Source organism: Loxodonta africana, chromosome 2 (genome assembly GCF_030014295.1).
Source record: "Loxodonta africana isolate mLoxAfr1 chromosome 2, mLoxAfr1.hap2, whole genome shotgun sequence".
NCBI lineage: Eukaryota > Metazoa > Chordata > Mammalia > Proboscidea > Elephantidae > Loxodonta > Loxodonta africana.
In genome coordinates this window covers 108168271-108190349 of record NC_087343.1, presented here as the reverse complement: position 1 = coordinate 108190349, position 22079 = coordinate 108168271, and the positions used below count along the sequence as shown (strand labels likewise).

At 38.4% G+C, this 22079-nt stretch overlaps 1 protein-coding gene across 2 annotated transcripts in view; it reads right to left on the bottom strand.

Moving 5' to 3' along the window:
* Window positions 1-22079, bottom strand: part of FAM174A (family with sequence similarity 174 member A) — a 61231-nt gene that overhangs the window by 26627 nt on the left and 12525 nt on the right. Inside the window, exon 2 of one of the 2 annotated variants that reach the window (XM_064274427.1) lies at window positions 2277-2411. In XM_064274427.1, coding sequence (XP_064130497.1) covers window positions 2277-2411 — 135 coding nt within the window. Of the gene's footprint in view, window positions 1-2272; window positions 2412-22079 lie in introns of those variants that run through there. The other variant, XM_003404995.4, reaches the window with a different exon arrangement.

Genomic DNA, 22079 nt, shown 5'->3' with positions numbered 1-22079 from the left:
TTAGAGCTTAGGAAACCCTATGGGGCAGTTCTATCCTGTCCTTCGGGGTCACTATGGACTTGGAATCAACTGGATGACGTACAACAACATATTCTGTGGACACTTTCAATCATTTTCTTTGGATCCTGGAGTGGAATTTGGAACTATTGATTATACTTTTCCTAAGCTTCAAGAACTACATATTCATCTGAATCTTATTCTTCCTTCTCTGGCAGCTTTCTCATTTCACTTTGTCTTCATTTTCCCCACTAGGGCTCTGATCTTATCCCTCTATAAACATTCTTTCTCCTGCTATCATTCATTCTTTTAGCTTCTATCCGTTTATATGACTATCCTGGGAAACTCTTTGTCAAACTCCTCCTTTAGGGCCTAAAAAAGCCCTATAATGTTTTCTCTGTGTAAGTATTGAATTTTTTTTAACCTTTATGGGCATAAACAAATAGCATTAACCATGATTATTATATGCTACTAAAGTGAATCACAGTAAGATCTATATGCATCTTTGCCACAAATAAATTCCAAATGCTGAATAAATCGATGGCACAATGCTTATTTAATCTCTCATACAAACATTAAGATGAGAGAGGGACCTGCCCATTGAATCAATCTTAAATGAAGTACGTAGTTTGGGCTGTATATCTCATCACTGAAAATAATTCCTAAGCTACAGACTGTAACAGAAATACAAACATATCTTTATCTCTTTGAAACTGTTCAAAAGTAGCAGAAATGAAATGCGTCCTTCTTGCCCAAGATGAAAGACAGAAATAGGGATCTATATCTGATTAAGCCAAAAAACCAAACCCAGTGCCGTCGAGTCAATTCTGACTCATAGCGACCCTACAGGACAGAGTGGAACTGCCCCATAGATTTTCCAAGGAGCGCCTGACAGATTCGAACTGCTGACCCTTTGGTTAGCAGCCATAGCACTTAACCACTACGCCACCAGGGTTTCCACATCTGATTAGACTTTGAAAAAAATCACAACAGAGGCCTAGAATCAGTGTGGTGTTATTTAAATAACATTTAATGTTGTTTGGAGAAAAAAATAAAATGACACACACACACAAAAAAAACCTATTTTACTAGTCTTTGTTTCTTGATACTACTATTTCTCATTTTAAAACAGCCCAAAGTAGGTCTGGCCTAGAGAAGAGTATTATCCCTGATTTTGGCAAGGTTGAAAGACAATAATGGTGAGTTCCAAATTTGTGTCTCTAGCCAAGACTCTTTGCTCTGTATTGCTGGCTACTGTATATATATGAGATGTTAACTACTTGAGGGTAGGCATTTTGTCCATTTTTGCTCACTACTGTATCCCCAGAACATGGGAGAGTGTTTGGGGCACATGGCAGGCAGTTAATTCTTGTTTTTAATGAAAGAATGAACTAATCCAACTTACTACATCCAATCTGTTTTCACTAGACAGAGTCTATAATGAACACATAGAGTGGTTTTGTTCATGTTTGAATATTCAGCCTATAATACTATTCTAACTGTATAACTGGCATTTCATGAACACATTTTTATGACATGAATGAATTACCAGCAACTGTAAAGTCCTTTATATACACGGGATTTAAGAATGCAATTTTCATTGAGTCTTTTTCTTTAGTTCCAAGATTTCCATACTCTTCATTACACCTGTGTTCTGCACTGTTTTCCTTCACCCAAGTAATCTCCCTCTATTTCAACATTTCTTCTCCCTTTGAATGGAGTCCTTATCCTGTTTGTATTGAAACTAATCCTATATCTATTTCATTTCACTTATCCAAACCTCTTAGGAAAGGTCCTAACATTCAGTTACAACAGATCTGAGTTTAGATATTATAGTTACGCTTTCAGACTTTTTACCATCGTCTCTACAACTCTGCCAGAAAGCACTGTTTACAAAAAGAATAACCAAAACTAAAAACGAGAATATCTTCAGAATACGAAAAGCAAACTGAGCTTATTAAATATTTCACACACAAACACTAAATATTTCACACATACATATACAGTTCTTACATATCACCAGTATACACTAGTCAAAAGGACACAAATCTTTAAGAAGATATACAATGAATACTTTTTTGGGGGATGGTATTGTATTTATGACTATTTTAGTAAAACAATGTGAATATATAAGCCACTGGCTAGTAACAGAAAGAACTTCATTAAACAGAGCTGATCTTTAGAATAAAATTTGTTAAGTAAAATTCTACTTTCTCCCTTCAAGTTACCTATCAAGGACTTACATCCTAATTCACTGAATTAAATGGCTGAACACTTACCTCCGAGGATGGTTAGCATCAAACAATGTGTTATCATCATCCTCATCATCTTGTTCTAAAGGTGTCAATTCCATGTTTTCTATGTTAGTGTCCAAAACTCCATATCTCCTTGTCTTTCGATTTCTTCTTCTCATCCTATTAAAACAATTTAAAACGTAAAAATACTTTAATACAGGCTAAATGATCTTTATTTTACATTTACTTGTAAATTAAAAAAAAAAAAAATTAGTCTGTTCCTCTACCTTTGACATAAGAGGAATCGAACATCAAAGTTGCATTTCAAGAATGCAATCCGTGTACTGTTCAGGATTATTTGTAATTCATAAAACAAAACCCCATTCCCTGTTTGTATGTCATCACTGTTTCTTCTGCCTGATACATTTTCTTCTCCGTGTCAACCTGATGGTGATGACAGATAATCCTTTAAGTCTTAGTTCAGGTAACACATCTTTACAGCAGCTTTCTATCCCTGCCCTATTCCCACCTCCTCCATGCCTTCTCACTGAGATGTAGGGTTAGGTACTCTCTGCCCCAGTGAGAAAAGCACTTAAATACATACGCAGGAAACCCTGGTGGCACAGTGGTTAAGTGCTACCCTAAAGGTCGGCAGTTCAAATCCGCCAGGCGCTCCTTGGAAACTCTATGGGGCAGTTCTACTCTGTCCTATAGGGTCGCTATGAGTCAGAATCGACTCGATGGCAACGGGTTTTTTATGGGTTATACATACGCAAACTCTACACCAGCGGTTCACAACTCTGGCTGCACATCGGCATCACCTGGAGTGGTTTGAAAAGTCCCATGCTCAGACTACACCCCCACACCAATAAAATTACAATCCCCAGGAACAGACACTAGGCATCAGCACTGTCTTGAAGTTTTACAAGTGATTCCAATATGCTAAAAACCACTCTCCTAGATCAGTGATTCTAAAAGTACACTTTCCTGGATCGGCGAAACCGGCATTGCCGAGGAATTTATTAGAAATGCAAGTCCTTGAGACCCACCCCAGACATAATAAGAAGCTTTGAAGGTGGGGCCCAGCAATTTGTTTTTAACAAAGTGGTTCTTGTGATTTTGATACATGCTAGAAGTTTGAGAACCACTGCCTTAGAGGAATGAAGTGTTTTTAAACGACTGAATTGTTGTCAGCTGTATATATGAAAAGGTTTCATGACTTAGAGCCTTACTGTTTCTCTCTCAAATAACTTGTTCTTTTCTCTCAAATCATTTATTTCAATTTTCTTTTATTTGCATTTATGTATATGTTTAGGGCCCTGGTGGCGCAATGGTTAAGAGACTGGTTGCCAAGCAAAAGGTCAGCAGTTTGAATTCACCAGCCTCTCCTTGGAAACCCTATGGGGCTGTTCTACTCTGTCCTACAGGGTCACTATGAGTTGGATCGACTCCCAGGGCAACGGGTATGTATATGTTTATTTGGGTGTTTCTTTGCCTGTCTCTCCCACTAAGTTCCGTGAGGGCAGCAGCCATGCCTGTATTGTTCACCACTGTATAACTACTTTCTAGAGCACTGTCTGACCAATTAACATGCTCATTAAATTTTTGTTGAGGGCCTGAAAGAAACCGCATTTTAGCTCAGTGATCCATAACCATGACCCTGCAATCAACGCCTAAGTCAGCTCCAATGCAACAGCCTCAACTTCACACACAGAAAAAGGTGGTGAAATTGGAGTTTAAAAGCAAAATAGAAGGTATTTTAGCAAGTAGTCAGAAATAAATTCCAGTTCACTTAAATTCTGATTCACTTTGACAGAATAAGTGTGATAGAAAATACTTGGACTACAGCACCAACTGTAAAAAGCAAAGCCTCTTTAATGACCAGTCTGGAAGACAGACTGCCTTATACTTACATATATTCTGCATTCAGTAAATACTTATCTTACTGTGTATCAAGCCCTGTGCTAGCTTCTAAGTGTAAAGTACTTCATCTCAGTGATCAAAATTTACAAATTGTTATTAACCCTGGATAAAAACCAAGAAAATTTCTACCAATCACTGGCTATTATCTATCTACATATCCAAAGGTGACGGAACAGGTAACAGGCTTAATTACAGTGTTTAAAGCTACAAATGTAACTGATAAAAGAGTCAATACTACAACTTCATCGAAAAAAGAGAATGGTAGATTGGCGGCAGTATAAAGTATAAGATAGAGTATGCTTTTATAATGAGGACATTTTAATGTTTAAATTGTTAAATTAAAAATTATACACACACACACACAAACACATGTACCCCATACCAGAGGGCTAAACTTTTTCTGTAAGGGATCGGAGGATAAATATTATAGGCTCTCTGGGCCACATATTGTCTCTATCCCATATTCTTCCACTTTAATAGCTCTTTTAAAATATTAAAAAAAATTCTTAGCTTATATCATACCAAAAAAAAAAAAAAACCACTGCTGCCGAGTCGGTTCCAGCTCAGCAACCCTAGAGGGCAGAGTAAAACCACCCCACAGGTTCCCAAGCAGCAGCTGGTGAATTCGAACTGCCAACCTTTTGGTTAGCTGCCAAGTTCTTTGCCACTGCACCACCAGGGCTCTCTTTGCTCACAGCCCTTACAAAAACAGGCCAGTGGATGGGATGTGGCCCATAGGCCACAGTTTGCCAACTCCTGATTTGGCCTTATGAAAGTAATCAACAGAAAAACTAAGATTAGAAATGGATAAAGGCATTACCTCTGAAAAGTGGGAATGGAAAGGCATATAGGGCACTTAGTTCATTGTAGGTCCTTTAGAACCACATGATTTAATAATATTTGCATGTATTACTTTGATTTGAAAAAGAAAATAAACCAAAGTGAGTAAAGACACTTGGCAAAAAAGGTTAAGGACATTGATTATAAAGTCCTCTTTTGCCTTCTCTTAGTCTATTGACCAATTTTCTAAACCATATGACTTTCCAAACACTGGCATTTGCAGTCTACAAAAAAAGAAATTAATGCCATGTGAAGTTATTTTTGGAGATAATCTAGACTCTCCCAGGTCATATATTACATATGAAAGTCAATACGTTTACTTCCTGGTCATTGCCAATAACAGGATATCTTGACAAGTATTAAAACAGGGAATGACACAAACACAGAACTTAAGGGCTTTTAAAATCTGTCTCAGCTGACACTCTTCTCCACTCCCAAGATCTCCATCACAATTTGAATGAAGTCCCAGTCTTTAAATCAGTGGCCAAACCAATCTGCCTAAAAACGCTATTTTCTCTTATCTGTTTAAGCCTTCTGACTGCATGGGTTTGGGCAATTTTATTATTTACTGTAGCTCACATTGTCCATCAGTTCAATCACGTACATGATTCCAAACATGAATCCAACTTCTTTAAAAACAAGAATGTATTTCCTATACGTATAGCACATTGCTAGACACCAAATGAACTACTGATACAGTTCAATTTAAACTAATTTATTATTTTAGTAGAAGTTACTACTTCGTACACCAGAACTCATTACCGCCGAGTATATTTAAACAAATTTATTATTTTAGTAGAAGTTACTACTTCATACACCAGAACTCATTACCGCTGAGTATATTTAAATGAATTTATTATTTTAGTAGAAGTTACTACTTCATACACCAGAACGCATTACCGCTGAGTCGATTCTAACTCATAGCAACCCTACAGGACACAGTAGAACTGCTCCAGAGGGTTTCCAAGGAGCAGCTGGTGCATTTGAACTGCTGACCTTTTCATTAGCAGCGATAGCGCTTAACCACTAAGCAACCAAGGCTCCAGGATTCACACAAGAATGAAGCAAATTAAAAAATTGTGTATTGTTAAGAAGATGGTCCCTATATAGCACAAATGACTTGACTGCTAACCTAAAGGTTTGGACCACCCAGCAGTACCACGAAAGAAAAGGCCTGGCAATCTGCTTCCATCAAGATTACAGCCAAGAAAGCCTTATGAAGCAGTGCTCCTCTGTAACCCATGGGATTGCCGAGTCAGAGCTGACTCCACGGCAACTAACAATAACAATAATCATTAAAGAGAACAAACTTGAAATGCTACTGCTCCAAAACTGTCTTTCCTCAGTATAGAGTGATGAGTCTATGGTTATGATAGCTAAACTGCATAAAAACGTCAAATATTAAAACACATATATTACCATATGTAGTGATTTCAGGCAAGGCCGAAAGCACTTACGAATCTTTAAAATTATTGTGCTAATCATTGCACAATGAACCGTCTACTTAAAATACAAACAATCATTAAGTGTAAAATACAATACACATAAAAATATATTGAAATTTTAAGTAAAAAGGCTACTTCTATCTTTTAATATGCTGTGCACATTATTTTTAAACAAGAGAAAAATTTATGTATTAACAGCCATGGTGCTTTTCTTATAAATAAATGTTTTCAATAAGCTAAATCACAACCCAAAATTGTCTATATGTATGTTAATTATACACATATAATTACATAGACATAACACACATGCATACTTTTCTACTAGACACATATATAGTAACTACATACTGCAATCAGAAAACAAACTTGTGTTGGCTCCTAATGAACATAAATATAAGGACAGTATATACCAACGGGTAGAAATGGAAGTATGGAAGCCTGAGAGGGTAAAAGGAGAAATCTATATGGTTTATTATTTTGAATTAAATTAAATTATCATATGGCAGGCACGAATAAATGACCCTGATCAGATCCCTTCTAGGTATTCAAATTTTATTATTATTCAAATAGCTGTCTTAATAAAGATATATATGCTTTATCCATTACACTCGGGTTGGTAAGAATACCTGTTTAGACACCATGTATACGCTACAGTATAAAAATAAAACTGAACTACTAAAGTAAGCTTGATAAAATTTTATGTAAAAATGTATGATGCCACATAAAATAAACACAACAGAATAAAAGTACATTTCATTTTACTACACTACGAAAGGAAGAAAACCTATCAGTGTAACTTACTGTACACAGTTTATTCATACCTCCTTTTCCTCATTTTCTCTTAACTGAACATTTATGGGTACGTATTAAGTATAGAATAATGTAAGTAATATTATTTCTTAATTCGTCCTATAGCGTGTTCAAAACTAGACTGGGGAATATATTATTTACTATAATGTGTGTGTGTGTCTTCACGCATGCATGCGTGTGCATATTGGCAGAAAAGGTTAACCCTCAACTACTAGTAGAAAAACTGGCAGTTTGAACCCTCCCAGAGACACCTTGGAAGATAGGCCTGGTGATCTGCTTGTGAAAGGTCATAGCCTTGGAAACTCTACAGAGCAGTTATACTGTACACACGTGGCCACCATAATAAATCAGAATTGACTTGATGGCATCTAACAACTATACACACACACACACTCTCTTCACTTATCAGCATAGTTAGGTTCCAAAGACCAGGTCATTATGTGAAAATCATGGTTATGCAAAATTGTAGGATGACCAAATCATGTCACAAAATGGAAGATGACTATACTATTACATAACTGTCAAATTATATCATTACATAACGACCAAACCACTGAGAATCATGGCCCAGGCAAGCTGACACATAACCTTAACCATCACAGCCTGCATTACTCTCACTACATACCTCAGCATTTGTTACAGCCAGAAATATGTTGTTAATGTGCAAAATAGTCAGAAAGTCGATTTTTTACTACTGTCATAAATGCAAAATATCAGATAATGAGATAGTCGATAAATGAGTAGCAGTGATTGTATATGTTATGTATATGTATGTATGTACGTATATATACATGCACACACACGCATATATTCTCCCCATGTGGTTTGACATGATAAAGAAGAGTAATCTTAATAAATAAATCTACAATTAATGGTATAGAATTTTGTTTTATTTTTAGCAAAAAAAATTGAATTATGGAACAAGATTGAATTTGAGACTAATTTTTTGCCACTGAAACATGAGCATAAAGATCAGTGAGCCACAATTTTAATTGATTTTCACCCAAAAATCCAACCCAATTGGATACATGACACATAGTAAAAGTTGTTTTGATCTCTCATCTTCATTCTACTTCTCCATAACCCAATCCCCATCAATTATTAGTTCAAGTCTTCTCAGAAGGAGACACCAGTAAGTGGTTAGAGTTTAAGAGGTGTTTTTAGGGGGAATGCCTGTGAGTAAAGAAGGAGGGAGAATGAGAAGACAAGTAGATCCCTCAGAGGATAATTTAATACAGGTCTGACAGTTTTGAAAGTAGAGAAAGGAAGGAAGATTAGGTAGAAGAACTGCAGGCTGCAGTGCAGTTCTAAGGAAGTCTTAACCAGGCCAATGAGATACCCACAAGCACTAGCTGCACGTTAGATAAGGCCCATGCCAGTCAGGATAGCCAGGCTCTGCTGCACTCAGTCATTTGCTGGGAATATGGCTAGGAATCACACATCTGACAATGGTGCCACAATGGACCCAAAGGTAAGGAACTACGTTTCCTGCAGCAGATTCTCTTGAAGGGAGATTTGATCAGTGTACCTCCACAGCTGCTACAATCATAAAGTCCTACTGATTGCACTACCCCAAAATCACTGAAATCCATTTGTTTTCTTCTAAGGTAAAACTAACTGAGGAAGGTCAAAGATTACATCTCAACATAAAGAAAACAAAAATCCTCACAGCTGGACCAATAAGCAGCATCATGGTAAATGGAGCAAAGACTGAAGTTGTCAAGGATTTCATTTTACTTGGATCCACAATCAATCCACCATGAAAGCAGCAATCAAGAAATCAAATCAGTTGCATTCGGCAAATCTGCTGCAAAAGACCTCTTTAAAGTGTTGAAGAGAAAGATGTTACTTTAAGGACTAAAGTGCACCTGACTTAAGCCATGGTATTTTTAATTGCCTCATATGCACATGAAAGCCGTACAAGGAATAAGGAAGACTGGAGAACTGATGCCTCTGAATTCTGCTGTTGGCGAAGAATAGTGAATATACCCTGGACTACCAGAAGAACAAACAAATCTGTTTTGGAAGAAGTACAGCCAGAATGTTCCTTAGAAGCAGTGATGGTGAAACTTTTTAAAACACTGATGTTGTTGTTATGTGCCTTTGAGTCGATTCCCACTCATGTTGTTGTTAGGTGCCATCAAGTCAGTTCCAACTCACAGCAACCCTATGTACAACACAACAAAACACTGCCAAGTCCTGCATCATCTTTACAATCGTTGCTATGCTTGAGCCCATTGTTGCATTGTTGTAGTCATTGCATCAATCCAACTTGTTGAGGGTCTTCTTTTTCTCTGATCCTCTACTTTACCAAGCATGATGTCCTTCTCCAGGGACTGAGCCTTCCTGATAACATGTCCAAAGTTCTTGAGACAAAGTCTCCAAATCTTTGCTTCAAAGGAGCATTCTGGCTGTACTTGTTCCAAGGCAGATTTGTTTGTTCTTCTGGTAGTCCGTGGTACATTCAATATTCTTTGCCAACACTGTAATTCAAAGCCATCGAGTCTTCTCTGGTATTCCTTATTCATTATCCAGCTTTCACATGCATATGAGGTGATTAAAAATTCCATGGCTTAACTCAGGCTCACCTTAGTCCTCAAAGTGACATCTTTGTTTTTCAATATTTTAAAGAGGTCTTTTGCAGTAGATTTGTCCAGCGCAATTGTTTGTTTGATTTCTTGACTGCTGATTTCCTAGGCGTTGATTGTGGATCCAGGTAAAATGAAATCCTTGACAACTTCAATCTTTTTTCCGTTTGTCATGATGTTGCTTACTAGTCCAGTTGTAAAAGTTTTTTGTTTTTTTTTTTGATATATTGAGGTGCAATCCATACTAGGGCTACAATCTTTGATCTTCATCAGGAAGTGATTCAAGTCCTCTGTTTCAGCAAGCAAGGCTGTGTCATCTGCATATTGCAGGTTGTTAACAGGTCTTCCTCCAATCCTGATGTGGCATTGTTCTTCATAGAATCCATCTCTTTGGATTATACGCTCATCACACAGATGGTGAAAGTATACAATCCTGCTGCACACCTTTCCTGATTTTAAACAATGCAGTATCCCATTATTCTGTAACTGTAACTGTCTCTTGGATTATGTACAGGTTCCTCAAAATACAACTGGGGAAGAGCTGTCTCCTCAGAGTAGAGTCAGCCTTAATGACCTGCATGGAATAAGACTTTCAAGACCTTCATCTGCTGATGTGGCACGACTCAAAATGAGAAGAAATAACTGCAAACATCCATTAATAATTGGAACATGGAATGTATAAAGTATGAATCTAGGAAAACTGTAAATTGTCAAAAGTGAAGTGGAATGTGTAAACATCACTATCCCAGGCATGAGTGAGCTAACATGGACTGGCATTGGGCATTCTGAATCAGATAATCATATGCTCTACTACTCTGGGAATGACAAACTGAAGAGGCATGGCATCTCGTTCACCGTCAAAAAGAATATTTCAACATCTATCCTGAAGTACAGCACTGTCAACGATAGGCTGACATCCGTCTTAGTCATCTAGTGCTGCTGTAACAGAAATACCACAAGGGATTGCTTTAACAAAGAGAAATCTATTTTCTCACAGTCTAGTAGGCTACAAGTCCAAATTCAGAGCATTCGCTCCAGAGGAAGTCTTTCTCTCTCTGTCGGCTCTAGAGAAAGGTCCTTGTCATCAATCTTCCCTTGGTCTGGGAACTTCTCAGTACAAGAACCTCTGGTCCAAAGGCTGTGCTCTGCTCCCAGCGCTCCTTTCTTGGTGGTATGAGGTTCCCGTGTTTCTCTGCTTAATTCTCTCTTTTATATCCCAAAAGAAATTGGCTCAAGACACAATGCAGTCTTGTAGATTGAGTCCTGCCTCATTGACATAACTGCCACCTACCCCCCTCATTAACAGTACAGAGGCAGGATTTATAGCACACAGGAAAATCACATCAGATGATAAAATGGTGGACACTCAAACAATACTGAGAGTCATGGTCTAGCCAAACTAATACACATATTTTTTAGGGGACACAATTCAGTCCATGACAATATCCATATGCCTACAAGGAAGACCAGTTAATATAACTATTACACAAATTTACACACCAACCACTAATGCTAAAGATGAAGAAATTGAAGAGTTTTACCAACATCTGCAGTCTGAAATTGATCAGACATGCAATCAAGATGCATTGATACTTATTGGTTATTGGAATGCAAAAGTTGGAAACAAAGGATCAATAGTTGGAAATATGGCCTCGGTGACAGAAACAATGCTGGAGATCGCATGATAGAATTTTGCAAGACCAATGACTTCTTCACAGTAAATATCTTTTTTCAACAACATAAATGGCGACTATACACGTGAATCTCGCCAGATGGAATACACAAGAATCAACTTGAATACATCTGTGGAAAGAGATGATGGAGAAGCTCAATATTATGAGTCAGAACAAGGCCACGATCAACTGTGGAACTGACCATCAATTGCTCACACGCAAGGTTAAGTTGAAGCTGAAGAAAATCAGAACAAGTCCACAAGAGCCAAAGTATGACCTCGAGTATACCCCACCTGAATTTAGAGATCATCTGAAGAACAGATTTGACATACTGAATGCTAATGGCAGAAGACCAGATGAGTTGTGGGATGACATCAAGAACATCACACATGAAGAAAGCAAAAAATCATTAAAAGGACAGAAAAGAAAGAAAAGACCAAAATAGACATCAGAAGATTCTTCAAGTATACTCTCTAAAAACCTGAAAACTGAAGTTTATCCTTCCAAAAGTAAAACTGGCTTTTTTTTTTTTTTTTGTCTTTTAACTTCTTAGCATTCTAGATGGAACCAACGCCAGAGATATCCCTGCTTTGCTACACAGGGTAAAATGAGTTAATTCTCCTCTTCTTTTATGTCTCAGAGTCATTATAATTTCATTTTAATGTAAAGCAATGGTGGTCTTAGGAGGTATTGAGACGCTTCAATGCACTATCTGATATAATCCTTACAACAGTCTTATAAGGTAAGTACACAGAAATGCAGGACCTGGAGAAAATTAAATTTGGATAAAGTTAGACAACAACACAAGTGATTTCATGAGTTTAGGGCCTGAATGGAGCCCTGGTGGCACAGTGGCTAAGAGCTTGGCTGCTAACCAAAACGTCAGCAGTTCAAATCTACCTGTTGCTCCCTGGAAACCCTATGGGACAGTTTTACTCTGTCCGACAGGGTAGCTATGAGTCAGAAGTGACCAGACGGCACCTAACAACAATAGAGCCTGAGTACTTAAACATTATGCAGTGAATGAATAATCAAAATAATTGCTCAGCGTCACAAAATTAGTTGTCAAAACAGTCTCCTGACACCCAATACAATGATCCCACATTGTATTAGATTGGATAGATTCTTTTGGTTAAACTGCATTTCCTCATTCACCCCTTTTTTCATGAAAAGTAATAACTTAGCAGCTGCTAACAAGTACATTTACGTTCTTCTGATTAGTCCATCTCTTAGTTTAGACCACTGTTAACAGAATCTGTTTTTTGTTTGTTTGTTTGTTGTTTACCCCAAAGACAACCCCTTTCTTCTGGTTTAACAGAATCATAATTTTGTTTACAGAGCAACTGAGTCCAGCCCCAAACAACCAAACCCAGTGCCAGTTGAGTCGATTCCAACTCATAGCGACCCTATAGAACAGAACAGAACTGCCCCATAGAGTCTCCAAGGAGTGCCTGGCAGATTCCAAGTGCTGACCCTTTGGTTAGCAGCCGTAGCACTTAACCACTACGCCACCAGGGTTTCCTGGGTCCAGCCCAAAAGGACATGTAATTACCACAATAACTGGTATAAACCCTAGGTCTCTGGGTGGTGCAAAGAGTTTGCACTCATCTGCTAACTGAAAGGTTGGTGGTTCAAATCCAACCAGAGGGGACACAGAGAAAGGTCTGGTGATCTGCTTCCATAAAGATTATGGCCAAAAACCCTGTGGGGCAGTTCTACTCTGTAACACATGGGGTCGCCATGGTTTGAAATTGACTCAGTGCCAACAGGTTCGGTTTTGGTTTCTGATATAACCAATCATAAGAATATAACTTCCTTTTGCCAGTCATGGTCTAGGGGTGAGTAAACGAAACAGTTCAGACAAATGAGATTAAAAGGGATAAAAGGAGATGTCTCTAGTAGTCTTTAGCCTTTTCTCCCTGGTTAAAAAAAAAAGAAGTATAGAAGTCTCTTTTTAGGCCCCCTTCCTCCTCCTCGTTTGAGACACTATTATGTGAAAAGATAACCTTTAGAGCCGAGGTAGCCATCTTATGGGTAGATAAGGACGGAAAAAGCCAGAATTCTTGATAATCTCACAAAGTCACTGAACCAAACTTGGGTTTGCTCATATTCAGTCTTCATGACAATTAAACAACAACCACAGCAAATGTCCTTATGTAAAGTCACTTTCAATTAGATATACTATCACTTGTAGCTGAAAACTTCCTAACTGATAAGGGCACTTAGCATATTTGTTTCTCTGAGTTAAAGTGTCAGTCTTCCATTATTCAGATGTGTGTTTCCTCCTGAACCTCTTCTTTTTAAAGCTCTTTTAATCAGGTGCTATTAGCAATCCCTCCAATCTATAACCACAGTGTCACAAAAGGTCTATCTTTTCATAGCTTCATTTGATCCTTGTTTTTTCAGCTTAGCTCAGTGGTCCCATCTCTACCTAGGTCATCATATCCTTTTTCATCATATTCTCTCCTCAGAGACTCAGCAGCCCAAATTCAAGTACACAATTTTTTTTCAAACTGGGCTTCCAGAACTTTAGGATCCCATGGAGTGTGGTCAACCACTCCAGTGCGGCTTTTATCTACTTTACCTACTGGGTTCCTACAACTAAAAAGGACAGAAATCTATATTAAAACAACATACAAAACGTGCTATTCATGGAATCTGTCATGTCCACAGAGCCCTCGTGGTGCAGTGGTTAAGAGCTTGACGCTAACCAAAAGGTTGGCAGTTCAAATCCACCAACCGTTCCTTGGAAACCCTGGGGCAGTTCTACTCTGCCCTGTAGGGTCACTATGAGTCGGAATCAACTAGACAGCAACAGCTTTGGGTTTTTTTGGGTCATGTCCACTGTCCCTAGACTTTCTAAGGAAACTTTAACTAAAAACTCCTCTGAATGGGCAGCAATGCTTAATCATTTTCTTCCATATAAAATTTTCTTCTTTGAGCCACAATTGATATGATCTGGGAGGGGGCACCTTTTCTAAGCCAGGGCTGCCAATTTCTAGGCTGGACTGTGACCTATAATATGGCCTACGTTACAAAGATAAACTGATCAGACTATCTGCTTTAGGAAGTTAATATGGGAGAAAACATACACGTGCAGATAAAAACATAAGGCAGTTTGAAGACCAGAACTGCCCCATAGGGTTCCCAAGGTTGTAGTCTTTACAGGAACAGACTACCACATCTTTCTCTTGTGGAGTGGCTGGTGGGTTTGAACCACAGACATTACTAAAACCAAAAAACCAAACCCATTGCCATCAAGTCGATTCCGATTCATAGCGATCCTACAGTGACCCTATAGGACAGAGTAGAACTGCCCCATAGGGTTTCCAAGGAGCGGCTGGTGGGTTCAAACTGCCAACCTTTTGGTTGGCAACCACAGCTCTTAAGCAGTGCGCCAGCAGGGTGCTCACCAAACCTGGAAAAACTCACTCACTCACTTTGCAGCCCCCATTTAGATTGGCTTATAACTAGTTCTGGTCAATGAAACATGAATAGAAGCAGCTTGTGTCACTTCTAAAGGAGCCCTGGTGGCTCAGTAGTTAAGTGCTCAGCTGCAAACTGAAGGGTTGCTGGTTCAAACCCACCAGCTGCTCTGTGGGAGAAAGATGTGGCAGTCTGCTTACATAAAGATTATAGCCTGGGAAACCCTATGGGTAGTTCTCTCCTGTCCTATAGGGTCACTATGAGCCAGAATCAACTCAAAGGCAAGGGGTTTGGTGACATTTCTAGGCTGGCTGAGGCAGGCAAAAGCCCCTGTTCATTCTTTAGTCTGTTTATGTCACTAAGCTCTGACAACTGTGGAGACCTTATGCTGAACTGGCAAAACCACAGATTAAAGCAGGCTAAATCACTGAGTTACCACATGGACGAAAACTGTCCTGGAGAGCAGCCCTGGCCTGCAAATTCTCTTAAGGCAGAAATAAATTTCTTTTGGAATAAGCTACTGATATTGTAGGTTACCTCAGCATAGTCTATATTGTCCTGATTGAAATACTTGGCCTCATATCAATTCTCAGATCTGTAAAATCACCCATTTACCTCAGAGATGAGGATAAAATAATATTTGTTATGTTTATTACAGAACATTATAAAAACTTATAAGTTTATATAATTTTAAAGTATTTCTAATATGCTTAGTGAATGGGAAAATAGTCCTTTTAAACAAAAACTGTAGTGGTAAAACAAGGTTATGATTATGTAAAATATATAACATGCTGCTAGGCAAATTAACTTTCTATGGACTTTGGTAATTACAAAAAGATAACTAAAACTGTCATCTTAATTGAGGCAATGGGGGCTGGCATAGGAAACTACATACACACATATATGTGTATAAACTAGTACAGAAAAGTAGAGACAGTTTTATCTCTGAGTATTTCATTTGCCATATCATTTAGATGACTGATGAATACATAAAATTATCATGCAAGCTAAAGTCAAACCAAAGTATATTTTATCACTTTTATTTTAAAAAATACACATAACACAGTGTGACTACATAAAAAGAGTAACACCAAGATCTCCAAGAACATTCAATATCTTCATGTCATTATAAGAATAGTCAAACTTATATTTCTTATTATAAAAAGAAAAGAACATTAAAGAAAATACCATTACATTAAAATGCTCTCAAAAAGAACTGAGGAAAACCTAAATGATTTTGTTAAAAAATCACTTTAATTACCGTAAGATTCCAAATTTATTATTGAATCATTTTTCATTACGTTTTATATCACACTGAACAACGCACCTTATCAATATATCTTTCAACTCAATATTAACCTTTTACCATATTTCTCATATTTGAGAAAAGATAGAGTATAAATAATTTTAAAACAGAGATTTGACAGTTTCTGCACCAAAAATAAAATTAACGGCAAATTTAGAAGAGTAATGCTAAAATGGGCACTGGATATTATGATAAAAGAACTCAAGAATTTTGACGAGTAGGAGAAAAAGAAGTGATGTTTAAGAGAGTTATGGGTAAGGCATTAGGACCAAACTAATCAGAACACACGCTAGCTGTAACTGGCCAGTTATACTGGTTAAGTGTACGGTTACACACCATCTGAGTATTAGTACTAGAGTTTCAAAAGTCACATTTCTTTGATTGTTTCATTTTCAAAAACAGCTCTGGTATAACTAATGAGAAGCATCTCAATCCATTTTCTCCCTTTTTGTCCCAAACCCAATCTCTATTAAATATAGAGAAATGTATCTTATGGGTGCACTCTATTAAAACTATCTTAAGGATTGTGGTTATCTTAGATAAACACTGATGACTAACTTGCATATCATCTTGGGTAAATATTTCCAAATAATTTATGTATTTTTAAATTTAATTAAAAAATATGAATTTAAACAATCCAAACTGTCTTTTCTGCAAAGCCACAGATTGTAAGCTCCACAGCACATCTATTATGCAAATATTTGAAATGAGTTTAAACAAGTTAATTATTATAGGATTCATGTTGACACCTCTCTCTCAAAGTTACATCATAATTTTCATTTCCATGCTTTGTTTTTGTTTTTAAACACATTCTTCCTTATTTTCTTAAATTATTTATTTCAGGAAGCAATTCGACATCTACTGTTTTCCAAGTACAGCCTATGGAGCAAACAGGATAGAAAAGAAGGCAGACAAGTGAACCAACTATTGCAGTTCAGTGGAATAATGTCATAATACAGGTAATCACACAGTGGTCTGGGACTGTAGACGTTTCATTTTCATCTTGAAAGACAACTAGGAGTTAGCCAAAAGAAGAATGAAAGGATGTATGCAATTCCTTTCCTTGAAAAAGATACTTCCAGAAAGATACGGCACATTTGAGGCTGGAGCCCAAGGTGTACATGAAAAATAATGAGGGGGAAAGAAAAGGTCACAAACACAAATGCGTCTTGATTAAGGAGGACCTTAAATGCTAAGCTAAAAAATATGAACCGTATCCTATAAAAAGCCATGGAGCAGTGCTGTCCAATAGAACTGTTTGGGACTATTATGCTGTCCAATATGTGATATATATGGCTATTGAACTCTTCAAATGTGGGTAGCATGTCTAAGGAACAAATATTTTTAATTTTAATTAAGTTTAAATGTAAACAGTCGTATGTGGCTAGTGGCTACCATGTTGGACAGCACAGCCATAAAGGCTTATAAGCACAAACACAGCATGATCAGATTTACATTATGGAAGGTACACTGTCTTAGTTATCTAGTGCTGCTATAACAGAAATACCACAAGTGGATGGTTTTAATGAAGAGAAATATATTTCTTCACAGTAAAGCAGGCTAAAAATCCAAGTTCAAGGTGTAAGCTCCAGAGAAAGGCTTTCTCTCTCTGTGGGCCTTCTCATCAATCTTCCCCCAGACTAGGAGCTTCTCTGCACAGGAACCCCAGGTCCAAAGGCCACACTCTGCTTCTGGCACTGCTTTCTTGGTGGTATGAGGTCACTCTGTCTCTCTGCTCACTTCTGTTTTATGTCTCAAGAGATTGCCTAAAGACACAATCCAATCTTGTAGGCTGAGTCCTGCTTCACTAACACAACTGCTGCCCATCCTCCCTCATTAACATCCTAGAGGCAGAATTTACAACATATAGGAAAATCACACAATACCAGGAAATCATGGCCCAGGCCAACTGATATACACATTTCTGGGGCGGGGGCGGGGGGGAATAATTCAATCCATGACATACAGTCTGTGTTCAGTGTGGAAAAAAGACTGAAAGAGGCACATTCTGGGAAAGGAGAAATTAGTTCGAATGGTACCCTTTTAGCCAAGTGGTAAAGTCCTAAACTAATGTGATGTCAATAGTGCTCACGAAGAACAATTGATTCAAGAGATATCTAGAAATTAAAACTGGACAATTGAATGTGGATGGTAAGTAAAAGGGAAGGGCCTGGCAAGTTTCTAGTTTAAGAAACTATATGTATGGTGATGCCATTCACCTTATGGAGAACTATGCAGAAGCATATATTTGGGGATAAAAATGCTGATTGCAATTTTGAACATTATGAGTTTGAATCACCTTTGGGTCATTAAGTTAATCTGTCCAGTAAGCTTTGAGTGGCTATATACCTCTGAAACTCAGAAGCCAATTAGCAGCTTAGAGGTGGTAGTTAAAGCAATGAATTTTAGATGACATCACCCACAGAACGTGAACAGTCAAAACACAAGGATTAAGGAAAGGGCCCATAAAACAAGGAAATTTAGGGGACAAAAGTCTTTCCCTTCCATAAGCATTTAATGAATACCTTCCATACTCTGGGGGCCGGACTGAGCCTTTAAAGACCAAAGATGAATAAGATACAAGGCCTGCCTTCCAGCAGTTAAGAGCTGTAGAGGAGTCTTAAGAGTAAGGAGAAAATCAAAGGAGAAACCAAAGTAAGAAATCATGTACAGATTGTTATAGGAAAGACAGAGAAGGAAAGACAGAGAAGTGTCCATGACATTAAAAATGATGTGGTCATTTAATTATCCTTTACAAAAGTAGTTTCAGAGCGAATAAAATGTGTGGGCACAAGACATTTTGATGCAGGATATCTCTTCTTCCTGCTCACACTACTTCTACCACATGAGCTTTATTTATTCCATCTTTCTGTCTTCATGTGTTCTCAATGATCTTCCTTTCCTACACCTTCAATATTCCCTTCTTTACTGGCTCTTCTCCTACTACTGGCATTTATACACCCTCAAATATTCCATTGTGAAACGGACATCCTTTCTAGCCACCATTCAATACATGTCCCTGTCTGCAGGGTCAAGATTGTTAAAAATAACAAAAAAAATATCCAAGGAGAAAGTCAGTTGAAAGTAGATTTAGTTCCAGGGCAAGTTCTTAAATGACTGACCTGAACAGAGATAAGGATTTCAGTCTTTCATAGAAATATAACCATTTTTGCTATATTAACTGACTTTTCAAATGGTCTTGCTATAGGAACGTGATTCAAGGGCAGCCTCTTCCCACTAGCTTGATTTCTTGACCCATATTGCTCAAAATTCAATTTATTACCATACAAAGCAACAGCATTCCTACACTAGATGTTAAGATCCTTGAGGAGAAACTGGACGTCTTAGTTATCTTTGATAGCCTAATACTGAGAATGTCTTTGAAATCCCAATACTGTGAACTGATTTGAGTGGGTTTAAAATTGGCCCATGTAACTTTCCTGAGTACTTCATTACACAGTCCACATTCAGCACCATTCCTACAAGAGCTCCTCCAATATGTAAATGGTTTGCCTTTGGGGTAGCCACGCAGCGCCCAAGCCTGACAGAAATCAGCACAAGTAGTCTCATACATTTACTCCACACAGATACCAATTTCTATGTGTCCCATGACATGAAAAAGGCTAGAAAGCATCCCCAACAAATTATCAGTTCTTTACTTTTACCTCCCAGAACCTCCCACATAATACAAAAACCCCAATGCCACCGAGTTTATTCCAGCTCATAGCTACCCTAGAGACAGAGCAGAATTGCCCCATAGGGTTTTTGAGGAGTGCCTGGTATATTGGTTAGCAGCCCAGCTCTTAACCACTGAGTCACCAGGGTGTCCCATATTTAATACGTGTATATTTAAATACTGAAAATCCTATTATCACGTGTGAGAAGACAAAATAAAAAGACAGCTTTGGAAGCTCTTCCAGAAGCCTAAATAATGTCTATATTATGGGAGAAAAAGGAGGTGAACAGTAGTAAAGATCAGAAAAAATAAAAGAAGAAAACTAATAATCACTATCACCACTAAAATGAGTAGTTTACTGTGTGCCAGGAACTGTGCTGAACACTTTGAGCGGATCCTTAAAACAATCCTTTCAGGAAGACACTATAATTTTCCCTATTTTTACAGAACCTGAGTTGACCTTAGAAATGTCATGTAACTGATCGAAAAGTACACAGCTAGTGGTGTGCAGCAGGGATTAAAACTCATGCAAATCTGACTTCCCTGTCAGGCTACACAAAATGGCATAAGGATAGCATAACAGAGCAGAAGTTAATGAAGGAGACTATCTCAGGAAAGAAATGATCATTAATAACATATGCGGTAGAACTTGTCACAGTGAAGACTCAAAAAGAACCCACTGGATTTGGTCATTCGGAGGTGATCAATGGTCTTATGAATTGCTGGTCTTTCAGGAAAGTTCAAAGTTCCTCTGCCTTCCATTTAGCTCTACCTATAAGGAGAGGAGATCAATGATCTTAACTGATCAAACTGCAGGGTGCTTTTTGAGCTAGTCCTAGGGAATAGAGCTTTAAACTTCTGAGTGAAAAAATATCTAGCAACATAAATAATGCATCTTCCTCCCCAGAGCCTAGAACAAAGATGGAGCAGAGAGGTGAACATCTGTTGATTTTGGTGACTGGGAACCATTTTCTTCTAGCACCCCATATTCCTTTATTGGAAACCCTGGTGGTACAGTGGTTAAGCGCTCTGGCTGCTACCCAAAATCCACCAGGCGCTCCTTGGAAACTCTATAGGGCAGTTCTACTCTGTCCTATAGGGATGCTATGAGTCAGAATTGACTCAATGGCAATGGGTTATTCTTTTATTGGTATTATCACTCCCATAATAAATAGTCTGATGGCATAATAATTAGGATTGTTACCAACCCTGACCAATAAAGAGAGGCCAATTTGTTCCTCCTTCCCTGGAATCTGATTCATGAGGTAACAGACTAAAAACTACAGCATACTCATAAAATGAAATGTCCCTGCAAAGAGAACTCTGATATTTTGACTTCTTGTCTCCTAAGTTGCCTTGGTTCCTGCCTGTTCCCCAAGCCTAATTCTCCAGATTCTCCTCCCTTTTTAGAGATGCCCAGTGTAAAAACCGTGTGGGGCAGGGTCATCATCTGACCTTTTCAGATAACTTCACAAGAATCAAGATCATCAGCCAATGGCTGATTCCTATGAGGTGGAGGTCAAACATACCTCTAGCCTCCAGCATTTTTACCAATTCTGACACCAGCCGCCCCTCCTACAGCTTTCTCTACTTCTCTGCTGGGTTCAATAATTTGTTGCAATGGCCACACAGAACTCACAGACAATACTCACGATTATGGGGTTTATTAGGGAAGTAAGAGGATCAGGAATGATTCAGGATATAGCTCTTCAATCAAGACAGCTTCTTCTCAGCCATGCCTTATGGGCAGGCCTCTCTCTGGCCCTCGGTCTCTCAGCCTCTCAGCCCCTGGGCCCATGTCCTGCTTGGGCAAGTGTTACAAAGCTCTTTAGCTCCACCAATAAGTGCCCAGAGGTACCCCAATTCACAGTAAGCCTCAGCCCAAGGGCGCTCTCTTTCGCTCCATGGGTCAGGGAGCCTATCTCTACCAAGTGCCTAGAGCCACCCCACTCTACCAGCAAGCCTCCTGCCCGAAGGTGCTCAGCTCTCTCGCTCCAGCACACTGACACTAGCCGCCTCACTCCATGGGACAGCCCACCACACTGTCTTGCACCAGTGTCCCGGTTCAGCTGCTGCTGCTTCTCTGCCATGGCTTCTTAGTGTCTTATGCTGTCTCCAATGCTACAGCTCTTTCTGTCTTCTGTGTCTAGGAGGTTCTCAG